At 37.3% G+C, this 12,753-nt stretch overlaps 1 protein-coding gene across 2 annotated transcripts in view; it reads left to right on the top strand.

Moving 5' to 3' along the window:
• Window positions 1-9,857, top strand: part of LOC122562734 (mediator of RNA polymerase II transcription subunit 13-like) — a 237,283-nt gene extending 227,426 nt beyond the window's left edge. For both annotated transcript variants that reach the window (XM_043715858.2, XM_043715857.2), the window contains exons 28-31: window positions 1,715-1,890; window positions 7,516-7,689; window positions 8,297-8,403; window positions 8,490-9,857. In XM_043715858.2, coding sequence (XP_043571793.1) covers window positions 1,715-1,890; window positions 7,516-7,689; window positions 8,297-8,403; window positions 8,490-8,622 — 590 coding nt within the window. In that variant the 3' untranslated portion in view covers window positions 8,623-9,857. The remainder of the gene's footprint in view (window positions 1-1,714; window positions 1,891-7,515; window positions 7,690-8,296; window positions 8,404-8,489) is intronic.
• Window positions 9,858-12,753: the final 2,896 nt, after the last annotated feature.

The following is a 12,753-nucleotide window of genomic DNA, read 5'->3' as shown; positions in this document are numbered from 1 at the left end:
GTCCCTCAGGATTCCCTCCAACAAAGCCCACCACCGACGTCAGGCTCACTGGTCTATAATTCCCTGGCTTGTCCTGACCACCCTTCTTAAAAGTGGCACCACGTTTGCCAACCTCCAGTCTTCCAGCACCTCACCTGTGACTATCAATGATACAAATATCTCAGCAAGAGGCCCAGCAATCACTTCTCGAGTTTCCCACAGAGTTCTCGGGTACACCAGATCAGATCCGGGGGATTTATCCACCTTTACCTGTTTCAAGACATCCAGCACTTCCTCTTCTGTAATCTGACATTTTACAAGATGTCACCATCTATTTCCCTACAATTTATATCTTCCATATCCTTTTCCACAGTAAATACTGATGCAGAATACTCATTTAGTATCTTCCCCCATTTTCTGTGGCTCCACACAAAGGCAGCTTTGCTAATCTTTGAGGGGCCCTATTCTCTCCCTCGTTACCCTTTTGTGCTTATTATCTTTGTAAAAACCCTTTGTATTCTCCTTAATTCTATTTGCCAAAGCTATCTCATGTCCCTTTTTTGCCCTCCTGATTTCCCTCTTAGGTATACCTCTACTTCATTTATATTCTTCTCAGGATTCACTCGATCTATCCTGTCTATACCTAACATATGCTTCCTTTTTCTTAACCAAACCCTCAATTTCTTCAGTCATCCAGCATTCCCTATATCTACCAGTCTTTCCTTTTACCCTGACAGGAATATTCTTTTTCTGGATTCTCGTTATCTCATTTCTGAAGGCTTCCCATTTTCCAGCCGTCCCTTTACCTGCGATCATCTGTCCCCAATCAGCTTTTGAAAGTTCTTGCGTAATACCGTCAAAGTTGGCCTTTCTCCAATTTAGAACTTCAACTTTTAGATCTCGTCTATCCTTTTCCATCATTATTTTAAATCTAATAGAATTATGATTGCTGGCCCCAAAGTGCTCTCCCACTGACACCTCAGTCTGTCCATTGTGAGGGAAAATTTGAGAAGTTACCGTTATTCACCTTATAACACAAATGGTTAAGAAGTGACCACTGTGATATTTTACATGCGATGGGAGGATTTGACAGAGAAAACAAGTGCATCAATAACTAAAATTCATAAATTTGACACTTGGCAAATTATCTGAAAGGAAGATGAACGTTTTTCAGGGAATTGTTAGGATCTGGAATGCTGTATCTGAAAAGGCAGTAGAAGCTGATTCCACTGATACTTTTTAACAACAGATTGAATAAGGACAAAAGCCATGAATATTGGTCTAAGTATAATTGCTCTTTTGAAAGGCCAGTAGAGGCACAATAGACAGGATGGTTTTTGCCTGTGCTTTAATCCTCTGGTTATAGTGCCAAGATTATCTTAACCCCATGATTGCAATGACATCTGGGGGAAATAATAGTTAGGTATCAATCTGTTGAACCATTCTTGCTCACACCGTAGATTTCCTGATCTTCCATCCACCATATGAAGAGATGTTTAGAAGCAATGGCCAGGCAACATTTGCGGACCCCTCTACAACCAATGCACCACAACATTGAAGTAGACCCTGGAAAGTTCAATAGAATGATTAGAGCATTACTTTGTTAAAATAGCTGGTTCAGAAAGTCAAGCATGCAATGTTGATTAGTAACTTTTGGTTAAAGAAAGTGATTTTGTGTCTTTTTGCGTTTATTTTATTTGCTTCCTGTTTATTTTGTTTCTGTTATTATGAACAGATGGTATAGGAATTTTGGAAGAGGATATTTTTGCTGAAGACTTTGACAATGACATTCGGATCCTGATAACTGGTAATCTTCACCCATCTCCCACGTCTTCTCCTGTACTGTCTCCTGGTTCACCTACTGGCACAGGAGCAGGCTCTCATTTTCAACACAGCAGTGAAGCTGGCAGGGTAAGATGGTAATATCAAACCAAAAGCAAATTTTTCTGGGAGAAATGTTCATGACTTTTACGTTCAAAATTGAGTCTCCTTTCAAGTCAGCTTAATGGATGTTTGTGTGGATTGCTTCAAGGTTCTTTGAAAATTTTGTGCACTCTGTGGCAAACATGTTTATCAATATTTTGTCGATCCAAGTTTAATATATGATTTTTGTTTTAGTATGCTACTCAACAGTTTCAGATTTTGGAAGTGACTTTGAAATCTTGGCATACTTAGGTTGGCATTACTGAATCATGTTATCTTAGAACCTTAAAATGGATATACCAAAGACTTTAGTCAAAATGCAGGAGTTTGAAAGTTGTGAAGGACAAAGATGAATAATATGAATTGCTTGTTTTTTGTTTTGTACTTGTCCAGTCAATTGTTGAATTTTTATCATTTAAGAGAGAAAATATTGCCAATATTGTAAATGCCAACTCCTACAAAGTGTGCACATGACAAATTTGCATTTCAAATTTGGTTTATGTGGCATTTTGTTAGGTGCATAATGTGAATTTTAGAGTTCCAATCTGCTCAAACAGTGGATAAACCCCAAATACTATATTCTGCATAACATTTGAATATTTACATGCTGCACACAGTAAAAGCGTGTGATATTTGTTTGTTCCTAATTTTTCTGTGTTCCTTATATTTTGCCTGTTGAGAGGTGCATTTTAGTAGATTAAGTAACAACCCAGTTTAGGGCGAGGTGTAAAGCCAAAAAGATGACAATGGTCGTATGATGGACGATAACAGTAATTTCTGAATAATCTAGGTAGGCTTCTTTTAAGTTTTATCCTTAGAACAAATTTTTGTTTAAATCATTGCACAGATTTGGTGGAGCATGTACCATCGCAAAGTATACCATGCACAATTTTCCTTGTTTGGGATACTAAAACCACTAAAGTGGCCATAAAAACTGCTTTTTATTGACTCGCTCCTTGCATATTTGTTTCATTTTAAATGCATTTATTTCTAAGTGTATAATTCAGCTTTGCCAGTCGGGTTCCTCAGACAACTTAAATACAGATACTGTTCACATAAGGTACCAAAATCTCAACCATATTCCCGAAAGCATCATGTCTTGTTCAGGTGTTGAGATTTGAAGAATGAATATTCTTTTTCCTGGAGCAGCGCCACCAAGTGGTATAGTGAAATAAACGCAACAGCAGTAAACACAGAGGAACCTTGATTATCCGGCATTCAATTTTCTGAATTTTGGATTATCCGGCAAGGTCGCAAGGTCCCGATGCTTGGCTAAACTTGTTATCTGGCATTCGATTATTTGACAAATACTCCCCGCCCATGTTGTTTGTACATATTTGAAGAAGTTAAAAAATCACGCAACACCGAGTTTATTTGAAAGTACAAGCTTTCAGAGTGCTGCTCCTTTAGGTAGAACAGACATCTTGTTTCTTAAAGAAACTGGATTAGAAATTATTCTGCAGACACAATTCTGCCTTTTAAATTTAATTAAATATTAAATTATTTCAAAAATTTAAGTGTTAGCTATTCAGAAAACTGTAAGCAACCAAATTTGCTCATTTGAAACTATATTGACTTGTATGCAAATATTGGATCAAATGATGATAAATTACTGGATCTTCAAAGCTAGATTTAATGTGTTAACCCTCCACACCAAAGCAAGTTCAACAAAATAAGAAATACTACAAATGCATTTCAGGCCTGCATGGATCCAGGGGGGAGCAAAGTTAGACTGTCTCGTGGAATTTGGTGTTTCAATATGGCAGTTGGAATTTAGCCCTGAAAAGTGAGGTGACAAGTACTCTGTGAATGGCAGGGCACTGGGAAGGTTAGAAGAACAGAGATTTTGGCGTGTTTGTCCACAGATCCCTGAAGATGGCAGGACAGGTTAATAAAGTGGTTATGAAGGCATACAGGCCACTTGTCTTTCTCAGCTGTGGCATAGATTTATAAAAGCTGGGAGGTTATGTTGGATCTGTACAATACTTTTGTTAGGCCACACTGGAGAATTGTGTAACTACATTTCTGGTAACTACAATATAGCAAGGATGTAATTGCATTGGACTGGCTGCAGAGGGGATTCACAAACATGTTGTCTGGGTTGGGTTGTTTTAGCTGTGAAGAGAGGCAGATTGGGGTTTTGTTGTCATCTTTAGAGCATATCAAGCTAAGAAGTGAATAAGATTATGATGGGAATGTGCAGGGTAGATAGATAACAGCTATACCCCTTAGTTGAAGATCAATAACAAGAGGACATAATTTTAAAGTAAAGGGGAGGAAGTTCAGAGAGGATTTCAGAAATCTTTTTTTCACTGAGGAAATGAATCACCTGAGAGGGTAGAGAAGAAGGGAAACCTTGGAATCTTTAAAAGAAAACATGGATGAGCACTTGAAATGTAGCAACATTTAAGGCTATTGGGGCAAGTGTTAGAAAATGGGATTAGTGTAGATTGGCACAGGCTCAGTGGACCAAGGGCTGCTTCTATAGATGTGGAATGGGTGAATGGGGTACAGAGGGAGAATTATTTTAGAGAGTAATGCCTGAGCTGACCTTTTACACTCAATTACAAGTGAATTTGTCTGCAAAATATTGACCGGCAGAATTTAAAACGTGTATTACACATGTCAAGAAATTCAATGAATTGAATGGATTTGAATCACCTGGACAAACTAAATTTAAGTCTGACTTGAAATGGATCATGTATTGTTAATATTTTAGAAGTTCAAAAAAGTAAATGATGCATGCAACTAGATAGTAGCAAATTGATTCTGTATTGAGTTGGACCGTACCAGAAACCATCTAACAGTGGTAACTGAAATAATCAAGCATTTTGCAGGATGCCTGTTGATACCAGCTGAAAAGCATAGAGATTGTTCTGTTAAATTTAAGCTATGTCTTACAATGTATTGCAATCTTTTTTGGGATTCTGAGAGTAGGTAGCTAAATGTTATTGGGAGAGTGTACTTGATGAATGTTGTCACAGCTCACTGGGGTAATGCTCTGAAAATCAAGCCCTGTTGTTGCCAAAGTCAACATGAGTTAAATATTTTAAAATAAAGTCCAAAAAATTTCCCAATTGACCTGATTTCACATCAGGTTGCTGGGAAACACAGGGACCACGTTTCTGGACTTAACAAGAATTACTATTTATTACAAGTAATGAGACTCGAGTTACAGGTAAACAGATATAGACCATCAGCACAGCAAATTAAATTGCTGATTTTCTTTTTTTAAACTCCCCCTATAAACACACACAGAAAATAGGTTATGTGCAGAGGAAAACTGGGAGGCATTTTCGTAGTGTCCGTTCATGTGTTGCTGAGATCCATATTTTTATGATGGTCCAAATGTTGCTTTTCAGTTGACCTTCTTCAGATGCTCCACTTGCGAGAGATACAAGGTGGTTAGTTACCTTATAAAAGGTTTCTTATCAGTTGAATGTCACAACTTAAAACAACTGCTGAAGGAAAGATGAATTCGGTTTTTTTTCAGGTTGAAAATGGCTTTTAACTGCAGAGAATAGAGAAACCGTTCCTGTGCAGGTGGAGATCAAATTCCCCTCTGTTACTAGCCCCAAGTTATTCTGACAATCAATCACAAAGTTGTTGGCAAGCAAAAAGGCCCTTGTTGTCAATAACTGGTCAGTAGTCTTTGTTATCAACCAAAGCCTCATCTGAATGCACACACCGGTGTACACACCCTTCTGCCCAGAGAATTGCAACAGTTTGCATGTCTTGAAATGAGATTTTAGTGGTGAAAAAGTGTGGGATGTACTGGTATATCCTTAAAATCAATATTATTGGAACTGCAGTAAATTATATCATCTCTCAAGAATGTTATGATATTTGCTTAGTTCACATCTGATCTGTACTCTAATTCTACTTGCCTTCCTTTGTTCCATACGCTTGTTAGGTTTTTACTAAGTATCAAACTCAGCCATGGGTATTTCAACTAACTAACCAGTTTGGCTTCTTGTTCTGGATGCTATCACAAGAAGACAAGGTTACTACTACTCCACTAACATACTTCAGCAAATATCTTAATAATTTTTGGATTAGATTGCCCCAGAACCATCTAAACTCTAAGGAGTGCAAATGAGCCTTGTGTAATTTAACATGTTAAATTGTAGTATCATCCTGTCTTCACACTCACTTCTTCCTCAGCCAACATAACTTTTGAGTTTTGTGGCAAAAACTGACCAGTTACATCAGTGGGGGTTAACAGTATTTTGTTAGTTGAAGCAAGGTATTCCAAAAAATATTGATTCAAATGAGATCACATTGGAAACTGTATTTTCTGTAACAACTCTGGTGATCCAATTGCAAGGGCTCGTCGTTTTAAGTAGTATGTCAAAACACATTTATAGTTAAGAGATTTTTTTTAGTGACCCTAGTTTATAAGCAATTTCTAAACCTGTTCAACCTCAAAGTGAAAGTAAATGATTTAGTAATTGATTACAAAAGTATTGTTTATAGATCTAAATGTATAGAAATAAATTAGTCATAATTTAGTCATTTCAGAATATTTGTATGCAATAATAGGGTTTGCTGTGGTTCTGTTCGCCGAGCTGGAAGTTTTTGTTGCAAACGTTTCGTCCCCTGGCTAGGCGACATCATCAGTGCTTGGGAGTCTCCTGCGAAGCGCTTCTTTGATGTTTCCTCCGGTGTTTATAGTGGTCTGTCCCTGCCGCTTCCGGTTGTCAGTTTCAGCTGTCCGCTGTAGTGGTTGGTATATTGGGTCCAGGTCGATGTGTTTGTTGATGGAGTTTGTGGATGAATGCCATGCCTCTAGGAATTCCCTGTCTGTTCTCTGTCTGGCTTGCCCTATGATAGTAGTGTTGTCCCAGTCAAATTCATGTTGCTTGTTGTCTGCGTGTGTGGCTACTAAGGATAGCTGGTCGTGTCGTTTCGTGGCTAGTTGATGTTCATGTATACCAATGGACCCAATATACCAACCACTACAGCGGACAGCTGAAACTGACAACCGGAAGCGGCAGGGACAGACCACTATAAACACCGGAGGAAACATCAAAGAAGCGCTTCGCAGGAGACTCCCAAGCACTGATGATGTCGCCTAGCCAGGGGACGAAACGTTTGTAACAAAAACTTCCAGCTCGGCGAACAGAACCACAGCAACGAGCACCCGAGCTACAAATCTTCGCACAAACTTTGAATAATAGGGTTTTCTAGAGGTGAAAGCATTGATTATGTACTATTTAATGGAGCACTAAGTTTGTGAAAATGCATGTCACGTTATGTTGTTTGAAAGCAAAGCAAAGCATTCAGTGTTCCTCTGTTTAATTGCAGTCTGGCATTGTCTTGTATGCTAAGCAACCCATGTTTTCATAAATGTGTCTTTGCTGCACCTGCTCATGATAAAAAGAAATATTACCCATTTGAAATATTTATGACTAGCTTTGTAACTAAGCTGACCAAATATCAGAAAAACAGAAGAATATACTTTATTTTCACAATCCAGTTAGTCTGGAACTCCATCGACTGCATTGCATACTACATGAATTGGTAACACATTAAAGAAGGTGTTTAGTAAGTAAATAATCTAATCAACATTATCTTAAAAGTTGATCTTTTTAAATATCTGCATTCTTTCAGGGTCAAGGAGGTGAACGACTCCTCTCCACAGAAGCTCATGAGGAAGTAGCGAATGTATTGCAGCAACCTCTTGCTCTTGGGTACTTTGTTTCAACTGCCAAAGCTGAAAATCTCCCTCAGTGGTTCTGGTCTGCCTGTCCCCATGCCCAAAATCAGTGCCCGTTGTTTCTAAAGGTGATTTCTGTTTTTTTCAAATTCAGATTTATCAATCAATCATTTGAAGTGTCTATCTATCTTTAATGTTTGCCACGGAGCAGAGTAAGATTGTTAAAATGTACATATGGAGGTAACTGTTTTGAATGCAGGCAAAATATTGGAACATCCATTTGTTTCCATGTTATAGAATCATTCTCACATGTTATATACTCTGCTGTCATCAACCTGTACTGATGAACATTAGTAATATTTATATGCAGCAAATTGAAAATTGAATGAAGGTGTGTTCACTCGCTGGTCCCTCCATTAACTTGTCCTTCGGCAGAAGGAGCATTGAAGACCTTTTCGCAATCTCTTCATCCACATTCTCTGGATCAGATTTGAACTTGTTGCCAGATTAAAGTAGAGCTGAAATGAGTTTGAGCAATAAATGAAGCTTATGTGCACCTTGGCTGGTTCGTTATATAAAACTTCCATAATAATAAACACCTAAAAGAAAATTAAAACCTGCTGGCATTTGAGTTTGAAATAATTAAGTCAATGGTGTTTCACATTGTTTCAAAAACTACTTATAGTTACTATGTTAAATTTGGCTAATCTGTTATTGTATTCCTTTTTATTTTAGGCCTCATTACATCACCATGTCTCCTTGGCACAATCTGATGAACTACTTCCTGGCAAGCACTCTCATCCTCACCCTCTGGATTCCAATAGAACTTCAGATGTTTTGAGGTTTGTCATAACTCTGTCACCTACTCTTTAACAAAACTCTTCTATTACTAAAATGAATACTAATATGTTGGCTCTTCCTTTTCCAGATTTGTACTAGAACAGTATAATGCCTTATCATGGCTCAACTGCAACCCTGCCACACAAGATCGCCAGTCCTGTCTACCCGTCCACTTTGTGGTGCTTACTCAAATGTACAATGCCATTATGAATTTACTTTGAGACTAGGAGTCGTGTTATACACAGACTTAATCCCTTTCCCTGACCAAGAACATGATGCATCATCAGCTGTATTGCAATGATATGAAGATCTTGTAAGGGAAAATATCAAAATTTGAGCAAGTACCATTTCCAAGAGAATTGAATTCACTCCGTCTAATTTTTTCAAAAGTGTGAGCATTACCTTGCAAAGAACTTTCCTTGGATATTGGTGCATCAGCGGCATACATTGTAAAGCTCTTCCACATCAGTAAATTTTTTGGAATTTTTATGTTACAGCTTCTGAAACTATACTTGTCATCATTGCTACAACACAGAATTTATTTTTCATGATAAATTGTACATTCTTTAAAAAAAACACAGTATTGTGAAATTGAGGAAAATATAGTGGAGAATATCAACTAGCTAGTGCTTGTAAATGATATTTTATTGTGCATTTGAGTCACCTTTGGTGGCTTCCTTTGTATTGTAGATATAAACCAGATATATGAAAACAGTTTGTATCTATTGTGTACAGTGTAAAATTGACAAATTGCAGTACTATTTTTTCTTAATCAGAAAAATTTCACAAGGCCTTTTGAAGAGGAAAATCAAGATTGTAAAATTGTACAAAAAGTTAACTTGGTGAGAATTGTAAGTAGAAGTTTGTAATTTTTCCATTTTATTGTCATTCTCCCTCCCAAAATTCATCAGCTATGGATGAAAATGGGTTGTTTCGATTTCAAGGCCATTTTTATCTCGGACTTGACTGATGAAGATAAATATTCATCTTCATATTTTTGGAGGTGCAAACTCAGACCTCTGTCATTTTATTTAAGATTTAAGTTAAAAGATTCTGGTGAAGTAATATTTATAGGTTTTTGTGCAAAAAAATAAATAAATGGCAATAGATAAAATCCTATATTATGTACTTCAATGTGAGAAAGTTGTATGTATATTTCTCATGGATATGCATATTTTAGTTGTGGATTTTTAAAAGTTTGAGCATACAAGCCCCAGTTGAACAACAGAATCCTTTAGCAGAAGATTTTCATTTTTCTTCTGTTAGAACACATTTAAGGTTCAGAAATGGCATACCAGTTTGTCTCCCGATAACCTGGATTTGCTAGCATGCTTGTATGTATATTTCAGAACATTTTTAAATGTAAAAGCTGTACATTTCACGCCAATATGAAGTTTTTTCTTCTGAGCATTTTGCTGTGGGCTTCTTTTATATAAAATAAAATAAGTGAAGTTCATTTTAATTCTGTATTGCTGAAACAAATACACTAAAAGCGAGTTTGATAAACCTGCAGGCATTTTAATGTCATTCATATATCTTGTGGATGAGAGCTATACTTTTACACACTTTTCTAGATTAATAAATTATTAAATTATCGAAATACAATCTCCGGGTACATTTCCTTATAGAAACTTTTTTAGCAAGTTACAGTAAGGAGTGCATGACTCAAGTGGATACTTTGTGAATATTGGAAACTTGATGCTGTTCTGTAAGATAAGTCTATTACTGCAAACAACAAAGAAAATTATTTCTTAACTTCTGTGACCTGAGGGTTTTCATTTCCATTATGAAGTTAGTGCCTTTGTGCTCTACAGTTGAATGTTTTTATTAATAGATTGTTCTCCTAGTTTTCGCTAATTATGTAGAATCTATTCAAAAACTGTAGGATAGTTTTTTAAAAAGCTTTTTTAAAAAATGATCACTTCCTTAAATCAATATTAAAGCGTTTTTTTTTTGCAAGTAGGTAAAAACACATGCAAGAAAATTGTTTTATATGGCAGCAGCAGCCTGTCTTCCAGCAGTCTTTATTCAAGCATCCTTGGTGAACTTTCTGTCAGGTTTCACTAGAATGACTGAAATGCGATTCTGCATTTCTGTATACCCTAGGGCATGTGATTTCCAATCATGGGTGTAAAGGTGCCACAGGGTAAATTTCACAGCTGAAAAACATACTTCTGAATTGGCAACTCAGGAGTCTTTTCATTAGCAAGTCTATTGGGCTGTGAACACAGGAATAATATATCCCATGAGAAAAGTGAATCTGAAACTAGAATGCCATCATAATGTTTTTTCGCTCCTAATTAAGCTGGAGTTCCCTATCCTGATGGCCATCATGAACTGTGATGAATGGAAAGGGAGAGAAAATGAAGCTTGCAAAAATAAATGTTCATGTGCTCATTGCAGAAGGATACTTACACTTTGTAACAGGATGCAAATGATCTCACCAATGCAGTTACTTATTACCAGGTAAGCAAAATACTTTAATTTCAAAAAGAAAATTTAAAGTGTGTTGGATGGGCCCATGCATTTCCTTGTTATTTTGCTCTTGACATGAATGTTTAATAAAATTAAATGGAAGTATTTGGAGACCAAGACACCTGATAGTCTACAATTGACTGCTGTTACATCATTTTTGTCTGCATACCATATTTCTGCCAATCTGCCAAAGTTGCCATAGCAGAAGTGGAGTAGGGCATAAGAATTCCTGGCGTATTTTAAGTGAAAGGATGTATTAGCCATTCGCCTGTATTAGTTTCAAGAACATGATGAAAGAATGTTCTTTTAATAGATAATGCGCTGATCCAGAGATGACTACCTTTGATAAAGGCAAGTTCAAAAGCTAAAGATATAATTTTTAGAGATTCAGTGAAATCTGTAGGAGAGCTAAATTTTTCACAAATTTCATGAAGATTATTTGGACCACTGCATGGCATGGTGGTTCGTAGTCACAAAATATCTGCTTTGATTTTCCTGTATCCATCTCAATCTGAAATGTTTAACACTAGATTTTACAAAAAGCTGAAAGTTGAGGAAGATGTTCTCTGTCATTAGATACCAGTGTCCTAAACTTAGCACAATAAGATAGGTAAATAGTTGAAACAAAAGTAGAATCTCAGCAATAATGGTATTTCTATGCAGAAAGTCCATCTATATTAAAGTGGGCAAATTTAAGTGCTATCCAGTCAAAAGCAGAATTTGATGTAGTGAGGGATAAATTTACAGCAAACTGCACTGGGCTAACAAATTATGAAACTCACCAGATTAAACCTAAGAATTTGCAAGACATCTTCAAAGAAAATCAGCTGTCAAAGCCAGTGCTGGAACTGATGGCAGCTTGCAGAGTTTACCTAATGAATGATTTGAAGTTGGTTGACCTTCTATTGAGAGAAAAGATTTTGAATTTATCTCTACTTTGAAGAGATTGCTGCCTCATTGACCCACTTTACTAGAGCATTTGTCTAGCAACACGTTTCTTTTTATTGTACGCTGCTAGGGGTCAGAGCTTTTAACAGATATTTCTGATGCAGGTATTTGTTGTGTCTGTCGTCTGAAGTAAAAGTATAAAATCTTTTATAGGAAAAAAAAAGTCTGCAGAGAGCAGTCAAAATTTGCATCTTCTATAAATATATTTTGAATGTTGTGAAGATTAGATTAGATTATTTACAGTGTGGAAACAGGCCCTTCGGCCCAACAAGTCCACACCGACCATCTGAAGAACAACCCACCCAGACCCATTCCCCTACATTTACTCCTTAAGACCATAAGACATAGGAGTCGAAGTAAGGCCATTCGGCCCATCGAGTCCACTCCGCCATTTAATCATGGCTGATGGGCATTTCAACTCCACTTACCCGCATTCTCCCCGTAGCCCTTAAATTCTTGATGTCACAAGGAATTATCAATCTCTGTCTTGAAGTCATTTAGCGTCCCGGCCTCCACTGCACTCCGTGGCAATGAATTCCACAGGCCCACCACACTCTGGCTGAAGAAATGCCTCCGCATTTCTGTTCTGAATTGATCCCCTCTAATTTTAAGGCTGTGCCCACAGGTCCTAGTCTCCCCGCCTAACGGAAACAATTTCTTAGCGTCCACCCTTTCCAAGCCATGTATTATCTTGTAAGTTTCTATTAGATCTCCCCTTAACCTTCTAAACTCCGATGAATACAATCCCAGGATCCTCAGCTGTTCCTCGTATGTTAGACCTACCATTCCAGGGATCATCCGTGTGAATCTCCGCTGGACATGCTCCAGTGCCAGTATGTCCCTCCTGAGGTGTGGGGCCCAAAACTGGACACAGTACTCCAAATGGGGCCTAACCAGAGCTTGATAACATCTAACACTACGGGCAATTT

Source organism: Chiloscyllium plagiosum, unplaced genomic scaffold (genome assembly GCF_037043375.1).
Source record: "Chiloscyllium plagiosum isolate Xiang-an unplaced genomic scaffold, Cpla_swu_hap1 HiC_scaffold_24, whole genome shotgun sequence".
In the NCBI taxonomy this organism is placed as follows: Eukaryota; Metazoa; Chordata; class Chondrichthyes; order Orectolobiformes; family Hemiscylliidae; genus Chiloscyllium; species Chiloscyllium plagiosum.
This window is presented reverse-complemented; position numbering and strand designations above follow the sequence as displayed.